This window comes from Taeniopygia guttata, chromosome 4, assembly GCF_048771995.1.
Source record: "Taeniopygia guttata chromosome 4, bTaeGut7.mat, whole genome shotgun sequence".
NCBI lineage: Eukaryota > Metazoa > Chordata > Aves > Passeriformes > Estrildidae > Taeniopygia > Taeniopygia guttata.
This window is the reverse complement of record NC_133028.1, coordinates 41,017,872-41,038,612: the sequence shown is the minus strand read 5'-3', so window position 1 is coordinate 41,038,612 and position 20,741 is coordinate 41,017,872. Positions and strand designations below refer to the sequence as shown.

Below are 20,741 nucleotides of genomic sequence, written 5' to 3'. Positions count from 1 at the left end.
AATCTAATATTCCTGTGACTCTTCAGTTAACATGCACCCCAGTCCTGCAAGCTCATTTTTCATTGCACAAGGGTCTGTTTTATATCTTTATTACCTATGTTATTGGATATGATCTGATTGGAAGGAATGTCTCAGATTGGTGAATAATAGCATCGTGTCACCCAGGGTCATGTAATCATGTTTATCTATGTCTTAGTCACCACCTTACTAGACAGTTTGCCCCTGCTACTCCAGTAATGAACACTGTCTTAGGCTGTCAGGTCTTTGAGGACTGGGAGGCAGTTGCAAGAGATTTGTATGTATAGTTTAGTCCTGCCTTCAGGGAACACCTATCTTGTTTTTCTTTTTAATAACCTGGAATCTTTATTTTGTGGTGGTTAAGGAATGGTATTCTCCAATTTAGTACTCCCACTAAAACCATACACTGCTCCACCTCCTTGCTCCAAGTGGAGGCACAAAAGGTAATGATCATGGTTTGAGATAAGAAAAATTTACTGAAAATGGCAATCAGATAAGAAAATGAGCAATTACAGCAATAACATTAACAATAAAAGGTGTAAGAAAACAAATTATTCACACAGACAAATTCTCTGACAATAGACAATACCTCTGCACATTTTGTGGACCAGAAGAAAAGTCTTCGTTCCAGAAGAGAATCCCTTTCCCCAGCCCTAGCAATGACATGAGGTGATATAGAATAACCTCTGTACCCTAGCCATGCCTCCTCCTGGCTACTGCAAAAATTAACCCTCTCCTGGCTGGAACCAGGACAAACCTGTACCTCTGTTTAATGCATCGATTTCAAAATGTACTGTTTTCATGAGAAATAGAACCCTGGCAAATTTGAGAAGGTGTATCTACTTTTTTTCAGAAGGAATAGTGCCATGCCCGTCTTCCACCTTGCATTAGAATCATCTTTGTCAATAATGGGAGTAAAAGCCCCAATCAAACTTTAAATCTCTTCCTGACTGCCTCAGTTCTTTCCATGCAGGATGAGTTGTCACTGTCATAGAGAAGCTAATAATATTCTTCAGAATATTTTTCATTCATCCATAAACCTAGTACTGTATTTTATGACCCTATTATTATTTTAGTAGTTACAAAATATGACCATGCAAATATCCCAAACTATCAGCCAAAAACTGCAGAAAACCAGAGGTGGAGAGAGCTGAGGGTAAACTACCTGAGGGCATTGTGGAGGAGAGACAGGCTAATGGGTAAAAGGGACAGGAGCTTTTGGAATAACTGAGTTTTAGTGGACCAGTGGCTCCAGGAAGCCTTTTGAAACTTACATTTATGTCAGTTGCCCATGGGTATAGCCTGATTTGTAAAGTATCAGTTTTTCAACTAATGCTCGAGTTATATATGTGAACAAATTTATTGTCTATATTCTTTTTTCTTCTTTTTTCGCCTCTGCTTTCCTGAGTAGTCCAATTGAAGTGAAAGTTTGGGAGAGGTTTGAGAGATGCACAAAGCACAGTGCCTTGCAAGCAGTCTCTAAATCACTTCAAGCTCCCTGTACAGTGTGGGGTTGATTCTCCAAGAAATGTGTTGAATCTGAAATAAAAACTTTATTAAATCCAAGAAAGGGAATGTAGGAACCTTTTTTCCCTACAGAAAAAAGTATTGCTTGATCCCCAAGAGCACTAAAGGAGCTATAGGAAACACAGGAATTCTGTTGTTGGATTTAGATTTCCCAGTTAAACACTTCTGCAGTGCTGAGACCAGTGTCACATCTGTGTTCCCTGTTTTTAGAGAGGCACTAAGCTCCATAGGTACAATGCAATATGGTCACCCTAGGATTGAGTATAGGATCCTGACCTAATAACTCTTTAGAACCACAATAAACTGAAATTAATTGCATCAAACATTGAATTTTAGGGCTAATTCTGACTGTGGGTTTCAGAGTTTAGAAAAATGCAAGTATTGAATAGTATCAGGTCTGCAGGTTCATCAACACAGAATCAATATCCAAAAGTACTCCCCACAAAAATATTCTCTTCCCTTCTATCATCATAAAATGAAGAAGTCTAACTATAGCAGATTGCAGAGCATGAAGCACCTTGTGCATGAAAAATTACACAATTATGAATGTTTGGATTAGTTGATATGATTGACTGATCATCCTTAAGTACTTTATAACATAACCATTCCACAAATTAGTCTGATGTAATGTATCCCTATCAACAAGTAATTTTCTGTATGTTTGTTTGCAGTGTTCTTTAGCAGCTGCATGAAGTTTGCTAATGAGTTGTGGTGAGTCAATCATGATTCCCCTCACTCTTTATTTCATAGGTTGGTGAGACCAGATGCAAAAAAGTTTGTACTTCGAAATCTGATCTGAGATCCAATGATTTCAGCATAGTTGGAAGCTTGCCAAGAGATTTTGAATTATCAAATTATGACTGTTATGGGAAGCCAATTGAAGTCAACAATGGGCTCGGGAAATCTCAAGCCAAGAACAACAAGAAGCCTCCTCCTCCCAAGCCTGTCATTCCATCAGCAGCAAAGAGAATCGATCTTTATGCAAGAGCACTGTTTCCTTTTTGCTTCTTGTTCTTCAACGTCATATACTGGTCCATATATTTATGATAAATCTTTTCTTTATTTTTTTCATATGTGTAAAATATAGCCCATTTCATTATCCCTTCCCAGTCATGAAGGCCACTGTGTGAAATTATTTACATTTGCAAAGCAATATGTTGCATCTTGATGCCATGCGATTGTACTGAACATATGGCATCTGAAATTTGAATGAAAGCATGACACTGCAATGTCTGTGCTCTGACCAACTTTGTATATAAATGTACAGCATACATCCTGCTTTAGGAATATATATGAAGGACGATGCCTACTACATTATAAAGCTGAATAACGCTCTTCAGTTATTAGTAACATACAGAAATTTAAAGTGTTTCTGATAATGAAACTGATGTGCACGTTGAGTATTATAAAAATCAGTATTCTAGTATATGTAGTATTTAACAGCTTTTCTGCTGATTTCCAGAGGAAAAAGAAACACCCACCAAACATCTTGTTCATGTATAATTTCAGCTGGTACTGTTGAAGAAAAAGCTTAGGTGTAATTATTATTATTTAGGCTTTGTAAGTGAAGGCAGCATCAAGTAAGCAGATCTTGTCTATGTGGAGAAATAAAGATCAGAGAACTATTAATTTTGTAAAATCAGCTCATTTAGGAAAAAAAACCCAACAGCTGTGTCCATGAAGCAGGCACAGTTAAGTGTGTTAGAATATGCTGGCAATAAAACATTGGGGCAAATCTTAACTGCTGTTTCTTTAGGCACAAACTAGATACAGTACAGTAAAAACAAATGGACCACTTTCTAGACTAAAGGTATCGGGAGTTTGGAAAGGCATCACAAGATGCAGCTAAATATCAGGTTTGTTACACATTTTTACATTAGTTTGTCCTCTGGCTCAGCTTTTGTAACATCTGGCAAGCCTGCAGTATGGAAGTCACAATTTTTTTTGTTGTTGCGTTGGACACTTCTTGATTTGTTCTGTTTATTCCCTTGAAAGCTTTCATTTTAAACAAACCGGTTGTCAAGACAAAATCCCATTTTCACCAATAATGATACCTTTTCTTGCTTGCGTGCTAGCTAGCACGTAGCCACCAGTAGGAGTGAAAAGTGTCCTAAAGTCTAAGGGCCTGAGACTCTTATGAGCCCTGGTGCGCCTATGTGTTGATTAATGGCTGCCCTCACCAACTCATTGATCTGGCTGCTTCATTTTGGAGAAAAAGGTCCTTTGCATGAAATCGTTCTGACAGGAGACTTCTTTCCATTTTCCAGAGGAAAATCTATGGCATGGAGACTACCTTAATGTGAGCTCCTTGGTGTGCATAGGGGCTTTAGTCTCCTGTGGATGCCAGGGTACATCCCTTCATGAGGGCAAGTCGTGAGGAGACATGTGGCCAGAAGAAAGCTGCATGTAGGTAGGCATGTGAGTAGAGTGTGTTTCTTGAGAACAGGGACTTGGCCTCAGCCCATGAGAGTGTGCCATACATGTCTCTGCTGGGGAGATGGGGCACCACAGCTAGCTACAGTGTAAAAATAAGGCAATTCATAAAAGGAAATCTGGACTGTTGGCCCCTCATAGGCTTGGAAGGGACTGGTTTAAATACATTAAATCTTCCATAGTGGGGGAAACATACAATCCCACTTGTGCTACATTTCTAGCATGTCCAGGATGTGCTGAGCTAATACAGGCCGCAAGGGGACTGTTGGATCACTTGGGAGTTGCCCGCGAGGAGAATGTTGTCCACATACAGTGATCCTACACAACCAAAAGGTCGAAAGTGGGAATGTAAGAAGAGGAATGGCATACCACACTGGTTTCACTGGACAAGTGGTGAACCTGCCCACCCAGAGCTTTTTGAAGCCACTGCCACCTTGTGATCAGCAGGCTGGCTGCAGCAACTCGTGTTTGGGTTGAAGAGATCTGCTCTTCACAGTATGGTCACACATACACCACCAGCTTCCTGGCCACTGTCTCGTGGGGGTTTCGGGCAGCCACTCGAGCAAGTGGCCACAGTTTGTCCTTTGGGTTTCTTTCTGATCCGAAGAAATGGAAGGGAAATCCCAGATGTTATTGAGCTGTGTTGCACAGGGTCTGAGGGAAATTATATCTTTAAGGTCTAGTTCAAAGTTTTAATATTTCTATTAGTTGAAGGTAATTGCAGAATTGTCAGAGACTATATAAGAAGCAATAAGGATAAAAGAAAGAGAGAAAGGATGGGAGGGGGAACTTTTATACATACAGAATGGTATATTTATATACATTATTTATTCTCATACTTGTATCTTTTCTTACAGTACTGGAAAGAAAAAAAATAATTACATTGTGTTGGAAATTATATGAATTTTGGAAGATAACTTTCTTGTTAGAACTCTTATTAAATGATTTATCTGTAATTAATGTCCACATTCTATCTGTAAAATCTCAATTATAGACTTTATTGTTAAATTAATCTTTGTTCCTTCTTGCTTTCCTGCTTACTTGACGGCTTTTGTGTTTTATCACAAAACAATCAATAATACACTGTAATTGCTTTCCAACTCACATAAAGGGAAGCAAAAGGAATGCATATTGTTCAGATAAAGGTTTTTTATTCATTACAGCACAAAAACTAAGGCCAGAAGAGAAGTTTAACAGCAAATTTGAAACTAAATTTAAAATTAAACCAAGCATCAGCTATAAAGTATTCATTTTCTTCTTACTTACACTAGATAATATTGCAGTATTTGTATTACATTGGAATATATTAGCTTGTCCTACTGAGCAGTAATAATTAATTTCTTTTCTTTTTCTTCTTTCTACTAAAGGTCATTAAGGGTTTTGCATACCATCTCACATTATGGTCCACCAGCACCCTCTAGTTGTAAAATTTAGCCTGTTGACTGATTTCCAGGATAAGGTGCAAATATAAAACTTCATAGGCAAAATAGGATCCTAACTGCTAATTATAACATAAAAGAAAAAAATTGATTTAAAAATAAATGGGCATAAAATCAATGTGCTGCTGTAGAAATTTTCCCTGCAGTTAAAATTTTAAAGTATAGACATGAAGACATTCAAGTAGTAGCAAAGATGAGGTTCATGGAGTGCAGCTTAGTAACTTGATTACTAGTCCTGATGTCTAAACAAACTACATGACAGCAAAATCTGGTTTTGTGGGAGAGTCCATCTGTGTTTCAGCTGACATTTACTTCAAGTTCTGCTGTTGGGTGGTAGGAGAGTCACAATTTTTTTTTCTATTCTCAAGAAAGGCCTTGGTATTTTCTTGGTCCTTAGGCATTGAGGGGTAATATTCAAGTAGCTAATTCTGTACTTTTGTAGTATCATCACCCTTTAGATATCTTTCTACATTTTTTTTTTTCAGCATTTTGGAGCACATTCAAACACTGCATCAGGAATTTCCATGGATATTATTTAATTCATTTCCCTACTGCATCTACAAATTTAAGGTAGGCAATAAGTAAGGATGCAATTTGAGAAGTGTGTCAGCTGCTATGCATTAAGTACCTGTAGCACACAATGCATGTTTGACACCTGGTTTTAGGAGCAGCTCTTCAGTGTGTAATGGCACCTCCTCTTCTCTTAATTCCAAGATTGTGTATGTGAGCAGTTGATCTTTTGAGGAAAGGAGTTTATTTTTGTAAGTGCAGTGTAGAGAAGATTGACCACTTGGAAACACTGCCAAGTAGCTTTCATTCTTAAAAGTCTTCAGAATAATTTGGAATTGTTAACAGGGGAAAGGAAGATGTCTTTGCTGCCCTATTCCCCATTAAAGAGAAAGCATCAATACTGCCTTCTGGGTTAGTGTCAATGGTCATGACCACACTGATTGATCTGGCTGTATAATCTTCTAAAGGAAATACACTTACAAGTCATCTTTATTTAAAAATATTTTACTCTGAAGAGAGACAATACCTTACTTAAGCAATCTGTTATAGCTGTTAAGGGAATCTCTTAGCAGACCATATAATACAGACAATGGTCTCTGCTTCAATTAAAGCAGGTTATCCTTATGGTTACTGGGGGATTGTGATGGGGGTGTTTATAGAATAGGCAGCATTAAATTATTTATTTCCAAGGGAGTGCAACCTGAATACATGCAGTATCAAGTGATTTTTCAGGCTATTGAGATATAGTAGTGCTGCAGTGAGTACAAATGAGGTGCGTAGCAGATAAGGGAATGAGAGGACACTGTTACTTGATGCTTTCGTGTACTAATTCCAGGATTAGAGAAGGCAACGGGGAAAGAAATTCAGATACAGATAAATTTAATAATGGTTTTACTTTTGTCAACTGTTTAATTTGTGTCTAGAAATTTGTTTTGTATATAAATAAGTTACTTATTTTAATATTCTATAAGGAAATAATAAAAAACTAGGAAAATTAAGCTCATCTCTGGTGCCCAAAAGATAAGGAAATTAATTATTTTCATATGAAGCTCTACACCTAAGTAAACAGCAGAATATAAAGAAAACTTTGAGGACATAAATTCCTCATCATTGTGATTTTGTCTGTCCTATTTTATCAAATCAGTCACAGGCAATCTGGGCTCTCCCAGATCTTGCAGCACTCCCTTGCATTTGCCTTACTCAAGAAAGTTGCCTACCCCTGTACTCCCCCTGCACCTGTCCTTCTTACATCAGTGGGAATAGTGTCAGCATACATTTAAAATAAAGATTACCCGGCTATTTTGAAATCCTTCTGAAAGCCCTTCATTGCTACAAGTATGTTTGTGGTGCAGTCACTAAAATGTCTGCAGCTAGTGCAGGCTTATCCAAATTAGCCTTAAACTGGCTGTTTTGGGGAGGGCTGGAAACATCACCATGGTGACAGTGAACTGTGGCTAGGAAGCCTACCTGCTGGTTAGGGCAGGAAAAAATATCCTTGGAGTTCACCCCCACAAAGCTTTGTGCTGCCTTGGCTGTTGTGCTCAAGCAGTTGGTTTAAAGTTAGCTGGTGTGGGTGTTCATCAGCCCGTGCCTGTGAACTGTAGGTGTGTGCTGGGTGACGCACCGTGTGCTAGCACAGAGAGATCCTTCCTACAGCTGCTGGGAAAGATGGCACCATAAAATATCCTATCCACAGCTCTTGATCACCTACAGGATTTCTGACATTTTTAATTTTGTGCACTGACAGGAGCATTTGGTGGCAGTGACAAAAAAATGCCAGTTTGCTTTTTTCCTGAACCAATGCACGTGTAAATGAATGAGTTGGATTCACCCACCTGATCATGAATGAGGTTTCCTCCTGAGTCTAGGCCATAGGACTATCCCTCTTATGAGCCATTCTGTCTCAAGTCCCTACCTCTAACAGTGGATATTAGATCACAATCTTTTGAATGAAAAATGAGACTAAAATATGTATTGAGAATAACAAGAATGAGACTGTAAAAGTATTTTTGGCTTCCTGGTTGTCCATGCAGGTCAACCCTAATTTTGAGGGGCACCAATTTCTTTTAAGCATGGGAGTGCCTCTCAACATGTCAGTGCCTGTCAGGTTCTGGAGACCAGCATCCACTGACTCCTTCCTAGCAGGGTGGTGTTTGAAGGTCCTTCCAGTTTGTTAGTCAACTCATCTTTTGAGTATTGAGATAAATCCAAAGCTGCCTGGCACCATTAGCTGTCACACAGAGGCAGCAGGTACATTAGGCACATATCTTTCAGTACAAGAAAATTAATGGCCTTTCATCTTATTGCATGAAAATAGGGTGTACTGTGACGGAGACCAACCAATAAGGCAACATGGAGTAACATCTTGTTACTAAGGATTTTTGTCCCTTCAGGTAGTTACTTAGGCCACATAATGTGCTTTGACAGGAAGAAATATGAGGATTGTGGAGCATAAAGAATAAGGTATTGTATAACTGTTTTCCACCTGATGAGTTCCTCAGGCTGCAGCAGTGGGAAGTGTGGGGGTTTTCATACATATCTGTGTCAGTCTGTTTCTTTCTACGAATATTCACAGTGGGAATTATTTTTTTACTTGAAGAAGCAAACTCAGGTTTTTGGGCCAAGGAACCCTCCTGAGTATAGCAGGTCAAGATGTTGTACTGTTGCCCCCTGCAAAATCCTTTCAGCTCAGAGGAAACCTTCTCTAGCAGCATAAACTGCAAAAAAATAACCAAACCTCTGCTAAAACTGTGGCTGCTTCTGAGAGGAAAGTCTGTGTGTAGGCAGGCCCTGTGCTTCCACCTTCTTTTCCTGTAGCATACATCACGATAATCAATAGTACTGTTTAGCTTTTCTGTTCTGCAAAGCACTCCTTTTATCTAGCCTGAGTTATTTCCTTGGCAATAGGCTTTAGATATCCTACCTTTCATCTCTGTGCAGTCAGAGCAAAGATAGTGTGTGGCTCTATCAGAGTTCATGAAGGCAAGCCAGTGCTGATGTTCAAGAGCACTTAAATGGTAATATATGAGAAGACCTGGGACCTACTTGTTTCTTTAATTTTAACCTTATGTTTGTTATGCCACTTCAGTTATGTACCTATAACTCAAAATATTCTGATATTTGGATAAAATTTCACTACATGCCCTTTTATTTTCGAGTTAAGTTTATGAATTTCCTGTGAAAAGCAGAATGCAAAAAAAAAAAAAAAGTAGTCATGTGACATTTTTAAAAATGTTGATTTCTTCTATTAACCTTAAAACTTGAATTTGATCCAGAGGCTAGGGAAATAATGTTTCTTAGTGTTTAATAAGCCTTACATTGTCATAAGAGATTTATCAGTGTCTCAGGCAGGCTCATTCTTCCAGATTAATTTGTTTGTTTCTTTGACTCTCGAAGGCAAACTCACTGGAAAACATTAATTTGGAGACTGGCTATTTCAAAAGCATTAAACTGACAGGAACTGACTGTAAAGAGTAATAGTTCTGATCAGTACCACTCCGGCATCAGCTTCTGCTGTTGACAATGCCTGTCTTGCTACCTGCTCCTGCTTCTGACAAATCCTGTTTAGCCTCAGCCTACTGGAGGGCGTAAAATCTTTGTAGGCTTTTTAAAATATTTGTCTGATTGTGTCAGCTTCTGAGACAGCCTGGCTTCCATTCCCCTTCTGGATGTGCTTCAGGACCAGACTATTACAGAAGCAATCTTTTTTCAAGCAAATACAAATGATATACAGCATCCACCATGAGATATCATCTACTTTGTGGAATTAAACTTTAGACTTTATTTACTAATTCTTCATGTTGTCTAGTTGTTTCCCCAAGGTGAAAGCTTCTGAAATACATAATTCTTAGAATAATAAAACCAAATGTGCATGATAGCAGGACAAGATCACAGTGGCCTTGTTCGTTTTCTCTGGACTTTACAGCTCTTATCTTGCTGTGGTCTTTAAGCCAAGGAGATTTTGGAGGATATGCTGCAGCTGAAGTAATTTTGGCTGCCCCACAGAAGGCTGGAGAAGGACAAGACCCCTCCCTGCACAGGACCTGCCTTGTATTCAAAGCTGCATTCAAAGCAAACTGGCCAGAGGAAAACGCAGCTATGTTTGCCAGGCCCTGTGCCATTGCAACAGCATGTTCATCACATTCAACACTTGATGAGCTCTCTTGCAATAGAGAAGCACTTTCTTGAGAAAAATAACAATGCTGGTGCCATAATAATATTCCCAGGCTCTGCAAATTCATGGGAGTATTCTACACCACTAGTTTAGAATACTGAATGTTACAAATTTTACCATGGGAGATTTTAAACAGCAAGTGCATATCCAAGCTGTCAGTACTTTATTATCTGTTACACATAAGCATGGCTTTATTGCTTTATTTGTCCTATGCCTCCATATTCTTCCTATTTCAGGAACAGCATTTTAAAATGGATATTTTTCTAAGCATACTAATTATTAAAATATATTGTGGTTTACCCTATTTTTCCCCCACAGGAACATAAGGAAGAGATAGGTATTTTACATTACAGTGCTCTTGCAGCAAGTTTGCTAGTGTCTGTGAAGAAAGTTTAGATGAAATTAAATAGGTGGAAAAAAATTTCATGGAGTGTGCAAATGAAACAGCCAGGAATAAACCCAGGAATAAAACCATTTATGCAAGACTCACACCGAGAGTCTGATGAGCTTTGACAATTGGAATAAATTATTTTGTCTGAAATGAGATTCCAGTTGAAAAGATAGGACAGCATTTAATCTTTCAACAGTTTTCATTTCTCAGGTGGAAATAAAACCCAAACCTTTATGAAATAGACCAGGTAGTCTTGTCCACATTGACCTCATATCTGCACACAACCATCGTGCTCTCCTTTAATCCAGTCTTTTTGCCAGTTCCTGCTGTGAGAGTTCAACCAATGGATTTATTTCTTCTGTGACCAAGCAGTAGGAGGACTGCTGTTGGCTGAGTGCACACGGGCCCTGGCTGGGACACGGCTCTGTGCACAGCCCAAGTCTGCACAAGGTAAATGACGCTCTGTAGCTAAACACAATACCCAGTAAGCAGAGGCAAGTGTCCCTTCCCCAGGTCCCCACTGGAAATTTGGTAGATTATTTCCTCTATTTTCTTCCATTCCTCTGTACCATGTGACAGAGGACAATAAGGTGGCTTTCTGTTGTGCCAAGGGTCTTTTGTTTAGATAGATGTGGCTGGGGCAAAAAATATTATCTTGCTATATGTTGTACAGTGCCTTAAGGCACTGCTGTAATGCATACAAGCAGTAATAAAAAATATTTCAGTCACTATTAATCATAGATTCAGTGGCATAAAATAGTGATATGCCTATTTGTCTTCTCCCAGTCTTAACATTTCTGGAAGTCGCCTGACTTCGGACTGATTTCAAGTGCCTGATCTTCCCCCTCATCTACATTGGCTTTCCACTGTAGTTCTTCTGATTTATTGTCAGAGGAGAATCCATTGCATGTATGCATGCATTCTTTCCTTTAATATTACTTATTTCTAATATCTAAAAATGATTCTTAAAATAACCTCATAGTTCCTTACTTGGATCCAAATTCCTCAGAAGACTTTGCAGAAAAACAAAGGAAGAAGTTGTAGTTTTTAAAATGATATATTTATCCATTTATAATTTAATATGCAGAAGCATCAATATCTATATTTAATATAATGGCATTCCTAGGACTAAGCCTTCTTGAAAATGGTGTGTCAGGATTTAATAAATTGCCAGTATTTTCCCCTTCCATTATTAATATTATTTTGTTTGGCAAGCATTTGCAAAGTGAATCCATATCAAACCATGTATTTTTCCAGTTCCCTGTAAAATAAATCATCCCCTGCCACGGCACAGAGTGAGCTATGTGGGCCATGGAATATACATCATGGCAGAATCTTAGAATATTCTGCATTGAAAGGGACTCATAAAGATTGAGTCCCACTCTGGGCCCTAAGCAGGATACCCCATGAGTCACACCTTGTGCCCTGAGAGTACTGTCCTCTCCCTTCTTGAACTCTGTCAGGCTGGTGCCTTCTCTGGGAAGCTGTTCCAGAACCCAATCACCCTCTGGGTGAAGAACCTTTACTTGGTATCCAACCTTAACCTCCCCTGACTCAGCTTCAGGCCATTCCATTGGGTTCTGTCACTGGTCACAGAAAGAGAAAATTAGTGCCTCCTCCTCCTCTTCCCCTCACCAGGAAGTTGTGACTGCAGTGAGATCTTCCCTCAGTCTCCTCCAGGCCGAACAGATCAAGTGACCCCAGCCACTCTTCATATGGCTTCTCCTCAGGTACCTTCACCATCCTCATAGCCCTCCTTTGGACACACTCTAATAATGTTTTTTTTAAATATTGTGTCACCCAGAACTGCCCCCAGCACTCGAGGTGAGGCCGCCCTGATGCACAGCAGAGTGGGACAATCCCCTCCCTTGTGCCTGATACCCCCTAGGACATGGTTGGCCCTCCTGGCTGCCAGGGCACAATGACTTGTGCTCAACTTCATTGACCAGGTTCCCCACATCCCACTCTACTGCACTGCTTTCCAGCATTTCCATCTACCTTTCATTGTCTACGCACACAAACACAGTTGTCCTATCCCAGGTACAGAATCCAGCACTTGCCCTTGTTAAGCTTCATACAGTTGGTGACTCCCCATCTCTAATTTTTAAATGTCTCTTTGCAGGGACTCTCTGTCCTCAAGGGAGTTAACAGCTCCTCCCACTTTAGTGTCCTCAACAAACTTAGTATTTCTTCGAGTCCTATGTCCAAGTTGTTAATTAACGTGTTGAAGAGAACCGAGCTTAGGGTGGAGCCCTGCAGAACCCCACTAGTGACAAGTTGCCATCCTGATGTCTCCCCATTCACTGTAACTCTTCACGCCTGACCCCTGAGCCAGTTGCTCATCTATATGATATCTTTATCCAGCTGAATGCTGGATGTTTTGTCCAGAAGCATCCTCGGAGAGACAGTATCAAAACTTTTGTTAAGTAAAAGATTACATCAATTGGCTTCCCTTCATCGCCTAGGTGATCATCACCTTCGTCATAAGGAAGACTTCCCCATTATGAAGTCATTCTGGCTGTGACCAATGACTGCCTTGTGCTACAGATGTTTTTCAATACTTCCCAAAATAATCTTTTCCAGGATTTTACTGGACACTGAAGTCACATACTGGAGTAGCTCCTTCAATTACAAATATGAAGCAAGTATTGTCACATAGAATGTACAGTAAGTTCTTTCCTTTAAAGAAAAAGTGTGATTAGTTGGTATCCAGTATTATTAGCTCACCAGTGCTTGTACTGATCAATAGTAATTGATAAGTATATTAAGTGCTTTACTAGTAAATGAATTAATAAAATGGATACAGTAAAACATGGATATGTTTCTGGGGATTTGTTGGCTAAAACCTTGAGGCGGGAATTTCCTGTCAGGCAATGCTATCTGCCATTTAAAGGATGTAATCCAAAAGCATTGGAGATAGAATCACCTGGGGACTGGTTCATACACAAGAAGTTAAAAGTGTGTGCCACAGGTCTGTCTGACCCATGGATTGCTTACTGCTGGGTTGTCTTTCATGGTTGACATTCAAGAGGAAAAGTTTGCAGGAGCCCATAAAGGGTGATATTTTCAATCCATTTCACCTCACTGTCATTTCATGGAGTATTATTGTAATTGATTATTCATATGTATCACACAATCATTTGTCAATAATACCAAATTGTCTGTTCATGTAATGAGGCACTGAATTGAGATGAGCGATAATTAATAAGATTATAAAATAATCAGATGATGAATGGAGAAAATTCCATTCTGAAGCATAATATTTTTGCTACAGACTTCTATGTGCAGTGCTGCAAGAAGCAAGTGAAGAAGCAATATTGTAATCTGCTATCTTGTTCATCAGTAGTGCTTGGAGCGCTGGTGTGATTTGCGATTTTTCTTAACTGCCTCAAATAACTGAATGCTTCTTGCTGTGAAGGAAATCTGAACTATTGTTGCCATTCTAGTATGAAAACATCAGTAAGAACTGGATGATTCTGGATGCACATTTGAGGAGATAAGTTTCTGATCTCTTTATGTTTCTTTAGCTTTTTCTAAAGGCCTTGTGTGTTTTGTGTAAGCTCATTTCATTGCCTTTGACGTTTATTTGCTACAGCTGACCAACCTCTAAAATTAAGGTCCTATATTGTTAGTGCCACTAAAACCACAGGGAGCCCAGCAGAATAAAGGCAAATGTTTGTGAGGGTTCTCCTGCAGAAAATGCTTTTCTGTTCTCTTATTTACGTCAGATACTTTCAGCAAAGACATTTTTATAGTTTTAGCTATAGAAAATGAATTCATTTGATTGCATCAGAAGATCTGCTTAATTTAACTGCAAGGCACTAATGTTATTTTCACAGTAGCTACAGCTGGTACTGATAGGTCAGGTGCAGCTAGAATTTAGGAGAGAGGATGCATCCCTGTCATTGCCCCACATATTCCTAGCTGTGGCATAAATCATCTCTCTGCCCATGTTTTTCTTTGTCACTTGTTTAGACTTATGCCAGTGATATTTCCAAGATTAAGGTTAGGTTCTTGTTGTTAACAATCATTTTTGAACTGCCCTTGAGACCCCCATGAGCTCATCTTTCTTCTGGAGCCCTTCATGCATTCCCTCATTCATTGTGCTGTGTGTGTGTCCCTGTAGTGAAAGGAAGACAGAAATTTGGAATTGTTCAGAACCCAGCCACGTGTGCACATCACCTCTGTGCATGTGTCTCATAAAAGGCAATGCAATTAGCAAGGAGCAAGGTCAGCCTCAGGTTAAATGGCAACTTCACAGACCACAATAATGATTAGCAGTCAATATGTATAAGATAACAGTGCAACACCAATGAAGTTTCAGAAAAGACCTGCAAGCATTGTTTAGGTTGTCTTTAATGTCACAAATTCTATAAGCAGAAATTTTCCTACTATACCATTGTCTATTAAACCCCATATTGATAGCAATTGTGCAGTTAGCAGAATGTTATTTTCTGCATATTTACTATGAAGTAGATGTATTTCTAGTCCAAAGTGTGAAATTAAGTGCCTCATAAGAATTGATTAGTTTTCTCTTACGTTTCTGGTTTGGTTTTTTTTTCCTATTGTAAAAGCTTGCCATTAACACCACACTCACAACCAGTCTCTGGGAAGGTATGCCACTGCAGAGGTGAAAGTAAAAATATCTGTACTGTGAACTAGTTCTGGGACTGAGCATCTGAAGTGGTTTTTCAGAACTAAAAATAAACTTCTGTTGAGCACAACTCTGTATATATCCATGCTAACCTGAGCAAGCTGTTTCTTGATTAAAAAAAAAAAATTAAAATAAAAAATTAAGGATGTCAAACAGGTAGATGGTGAGCCCAAAAGAAATTCCTGTTGTGGAAAGATTATAATGGTAAGGATAGGAGAGCTGAGGTTTCATATCACAGAAATCCTTTCAATCTTACATTGTATTTCTGATGTGTTTTTTTTTTAAAGTATAGTTAAAATGTCTGCAATGGATAATTGGACAAAAAAATTTTCTATCCTTTGCATATTTCCTGAAGAAAGGAATTATTGTCTTGTCTCATGCAATTCTATCTATTCCTCGAACTTAATTTATTTTTAATGTTGCTAAGTGCTTGTACTCTATATTATAATTTCTGAAACAATTTTTCTTTTATCTATTATTGTCATAAAATAAATTATTTTGACATTTGCTTGATGTTTTTTCTTTTATTGATTAATTTAATGGAAAATATAATAGGGACTGATAGGTGTTTAAACTCTTACTCACTATAACTTAAATTTTTACTCTATTTTCCCAGAGACAGAAGCCCTGAAAAAATTATAAAACAAATAAATAAAATGCACTGCAATAACATAATAATTTTTAAACAAAATCCTTTTCATGAAAATATTTTTAAAAGAAGGTTTCTGAAACTTTTTCACTTTTAAAAGCAAAACCTGTTACACTGCCAGTTTGGTGTACAGCTGCTGTGACTGTGACCAGTGGCAATGGGGCAAGTGGAACCTGATGCCTGCATGCCTTCTGATGCTGCTGTAAGGTTCAAAAGGGAAACACCCTTTTGAAGAAGAAAAAAGGAGCTTTCTCCCTTGGTGACTGCAGTGAATTTTGTTCCCCTTTACTGTGGAGGGAGCAGCAAAGCAGACTCTTTTCATCATACATCTCCCTACACTGACAGCTGGCCAAATTGTGTGCGCTCCACTGAGCAGCCTGGAACGGGGCTTCCCAGCTCCAAGGGGTGGAAGGAGGTGACACTGTCCTTTTCCCCTCCCCTGCTTTGGCCCTGATGGCCTTGGTCCCCAGCCCAAAAGCAGGATTAGCACTGGTGTAGTCATTGCAGCTTTTCCTGCTTTTTCAAAAAGCTCTTGGCCTCAAAGCCTTGTGCAAAGGATGTGAAAAAGAAAATACAGAAACCATTCCAGACAAGAAGAGATTCACTCCTGCAATGTGGAGTGTTATGAGAAGCTGTCTTCCCTGGATTAAGGAGTTCAGCAGTAAATTCTGCTGTGGTAGGAAGCTTCTTTGCAAAGCTTATGTGAACACTATCCTGAATGCTGTGTAAGGTCATAAAGCAATTTATAGTGTTGATTAGCATGGAAAACCACTGTAAGAACTTCCATTCTCTATGAGATTCAGTGCTCATTAACTAATTTTATCTGTTGGGATACCAAAAGAAGTCAAGTCTCTGATGCTCATCAGCTTTTGCAACAGGTTCAAATTTTTAAAAGGTCTGATGATTTCTCCAGCTTTCTGGAGGTAAATGGAATAAGTATCTATGCTATGAATAGTTTTTATGGGTGAATGAAACATTAAATTGAGAAGATGTCTTCTCCATGGTGAGAATGATCATTGTACCGTCCACTTCCCATGGACTGGTATTTTCCCATGTCCTTGTTCAAAATATTACTTCTGCATACTCACTACAATGACACAATCAACTTCCAACAATACTCATAAATTTAGGTGCAGAGCAATATGTGACCAAGCATGTACAGAGGTTTTACTGTCACTAGCATATATTAGCCTTGGGTTTCGATCTGTGTGTAATTTGTAGCTCCAGAGCTGCTTCTCAATATTATTGCTTGGGATTCTGATAATGTGTGATTACCACATGGCTTTATGAAGGCTGAGGGAAAAAACACCTAGTTTTAACAGAAAAAGGTCCAAGTCACAAATTAGTAGAAATTAGAGACTAACACTAAAAGTGTATCCCAGATATGTCAATAGAGAGCAGACTATAACATTCTTGTCAGCTTGTATTTGCCTTTTAACATTTTAGTGTGTTGTTTATGAATGCAGGTAAGTGAGATGAAGAGGTGATTTGACGAGTACTGAGGATTTGACAAGTACCATACCTCAGCAGGGAACAGTCCACTGGTATATGAGATCTGATGTCTTCATCATCTCCAAAGGTCTTTTCATTCTGAATAGCAAGTAATACATTTTTCACAGGTGACAGAAAAGATGCAATGCTAAAGAGGAATATCAGTGATTAGGAACTGACCTGAAATATGGGTGTAGAGCTTATACTTCAAATATAGATGCTGGCATGAAAAAAAGAATAAGAACGTGATGAGAATAAAAAACAACACTGAAGTCAAGGCTGGCATTGCTTGTGGAACAGATGGAAGAGGTGGTAGATGAAAAAGGAGAGGATCAAGGCTGGCCATTATAGTCGAAAGCAGCAGTCCAACACATTAGAATTAGCTCTGCTCCACAGAGGGAATGGGGAATAAAATATGAGGGTCAAATCAAAATAACTGTGGAAAAAAGGAGATTCTGATGGCAATACATTGGAAAACCAGATGGAAATCAGCCAGGAAAGGAGATGGCAAAGAAGAGAAGTAGCAGGTAGGCAGGGAAAAATATAGGACAGGAACAAGAAATGTATCCCTTGGGTCTGAGACAAAGCCATGGAATTTTTTTATACAACTGGAAGAAAAAGAAAGATATTCCCAGACAAGAATCAGGGATTTAGCATGCATAGTCAAATCTGAAAGTGTTCTTTTTATGTTTTTCCAGAGACTTAATAATGTAATTTGCTATAACCTCAGTAGAAAAAAATTGAAGTAATCTATAGCAGATTTTCCACATACACAGTTTATTTAGTAGATACTTAAGTGATTTTATTGACAAAATAAATATAAAATTTTCCGCAGATAGAAAGAACACAAGTAGGTCAAATAAGAAAAGTAATTCCCAAATTGCTATAAATTTCTCATAAGTTTGCTAACATGGTAACAAACTGCACTGTCACAGCACAGCAAAGGGAAGTGAAAGCTATATGGTTATTACCAATTATTTTACATCAGATGTGCCAGAAGGGTCATGATGTTGCTTTTTCCATCATCAAAATCTTGTAATAGAAGGTAGCCTAAGCTACTCCTTAGAACGTGTCCTCCCCGGGTGTGTGTGCTGTTAATGGGAACAGTACGTGTTTGCTAATCAGAACAGGAGGCAGAACGAGCATGAAAGATCAGGACATACTTTTTATTTTTAAAAATACTCTTGAGATCCAGAGTGAACATATGGGACTGCACACTTCAAAATAGATTTGGAACCTTCATTTGTATTTCCTCTTTATTTACACGTACTGGTATTTGAAAAGATTCTGCAGATTTTAAAAATCCAAAGACAATAATCCTTATTGAAGGGAAGTATTTATTGATCAAAAGATCAAAGATTCATATGTTGATACAGCATTTTTGCATCCTAATAAATCTGCACATTTTAAGGTTTTTTGATAATGAAGAAATAGAAAATAGTTGGGAATATAAATCCCAAAATTTTATAGGATAAAACTCCAGAAGGCCTACTATAACCATTTAATCTGATCTCTTGCCAAGGGCCTTTTCAGAATTTAACCTTTTTCAGCTAGGATTTTTAGAAAAGACTCTGGCTTTAACTGTGCATTTTGCAGGGCTGAGGATTTCATTACATTGCTCAGCATATGAATGCAAGGTCAATGGCACATTAGTAAAACAGCAAAACAAAAGATAAACTTTACTTCTAATCTGAATGTGGTCAATATCAGAATTGAACAACTCCATTTTTTACTCCATCCATCTCCTCAAGTGTTTTATATTGTCTAAATTTCTTTCCTGAAGCAGGTACTCCATGTCATCAAGTCATTCCTGAACTATTTTCTGGAAAGTATATGGAGTGATCATTACATGTTTCTGGGCACAAAGCAAAAAAATTCAGTTCTTCAGTCTTTTCCAAGTTATTTTCTGCATCTCGTATTCAACTGATGGAACACGTGAACGTTTAGTTGAACTGCAGCCACTGTCTCAACCAGAATTGTGCCAGGATGAATTGCAGAGGAAATGTATTCCTGATAAATTATACTTCTGATTAGCACATATATCAGCTCTTTTCAACTTCCTCACCAACTTCTACCTGACATTCAGAATATCTATTAGACAATATTAAATTGTTAAATCAAGTATAGCCATGATTCTTTGCAGTAAGTTGCAAACCTTTCTTGGAGTTCTATGCAATCAAGATTAAGCATTTGGCTTTTCAGGGGTCTGACATCTTATTATTTGATATCTGGACTTCTGTCATCTGCCATTGTTTTCATTAATATTGCACTGCTATGTTCCTTTCAACAAGTGATGGATGCCTATTGTTAACAGTCTCCCCACTGATGATTTGTTCACATTCTGAACTAATGCATTTTTATATGAGCTCCTTTCATAGATTCAGAAGAATGCATATGAGAATATTATCTTCTGTTTTTAAGAAGAATACAGTCCTTACTTACGTCTTGCAAGATTCTTTTCCCTTGAGAAAAAAATATTGAATGTGATTCCCAGTAATGTAGTCTGATTTTCTCATGAACAGTGTTAATGAATATATCTATTCTTAGTACATGGTCATAAATTACTATCACCTATAAATTTCTTTTTTCTCCTTTGCCCAATTGCATATTTTCAATTAGCATAGGATTGTTATAAAAAATAGAGCATTATAAAAGACTTTTTTTATTATCGACATTTTTCACTATTACTAAATTCTGATTGAACTGTTTCCTTGGTGATTGACTCGCCCATGCTGTCCTTTTGTACTTACTCATATCTGTTGAAATCTTTTATTTTTCCCTGTCACACCGACAGTGGAATATGGCCACGTAGTCTGACTCTTTTTTTCTACATGTTCTGATGTGATGATACAAAAGTGGAGTAGTACATGCATATACATACATGAGCACATATTGTACATGATAAATACCTATACATGCTCACAACTGTGAAATGGAAAAAAAAGCATTGCAAAATCAACAACCATTATTTAATTTTTATGCTTTACATCACCCTAACCCTTTTTATATTTATTTTATTTTATATTGTGCTATGCAGTTATAATGTATATGGGCAAATTTGATTTTTTGTTTTATTATAACATATTAGAATACAGTCTTAAAACAGAGATCTTTGCTTCATTTTAACCTCATTTTTATACATAAGGGGATGCTTTAGATGTCAGTGAAAAAAAAGCATACAATTTATCTATGTTTCTGTTAAAGATTGGCAGCTTTAAACTGGAATATTTTTTAAAAATAAATGTCTGTACATCTCATTGTCTGGGATGCACTGGGGACTACCTGAATACAAGCTTTCCCCTGACAGCTTAATCGGTTGATTCTCACAGTGATGCTACCTGCCCCTTTCACAGAATTCAACAGTAGGTTTTTACCAGGCAGTGCAAAATGTGGCTTCTGGGAGACACCAGGCTGGGGGCAGAAGGTGAGGAAGGGCTGTAGCAAGTCTGCCATTC

General features: G+C 38.2%; 1 protein-coding gene across 2 annotated transcripts in view; it reads left to right on the top strand.

Annotated features, from left to right (window-relative positions):
• Window positions 1-4,990, top strand: part of GLRB (glycine receptor beta) — a 49,243-nt gene extending 44,253 nt beyond the window's left edge. For both annotated transcript variants that reach the window (XM_002198675.7, XM_030271452.4), the window contains exon 10: window positions 2,296-4,990. In XM_002198675.7, the coding sequence (XP_002198711.1) occupies window positions 2,296-2,592 (297 nt within the window). In that variant the 3' untranslated portion in view covers window positions 2,593-4,990. The remainder of the gene's footprint in view (window positions 1-2,295) is intronic.
• The last annotated feature ends 15,751 nt before the right edge of the window (window positions 4,991-20,741 follow it).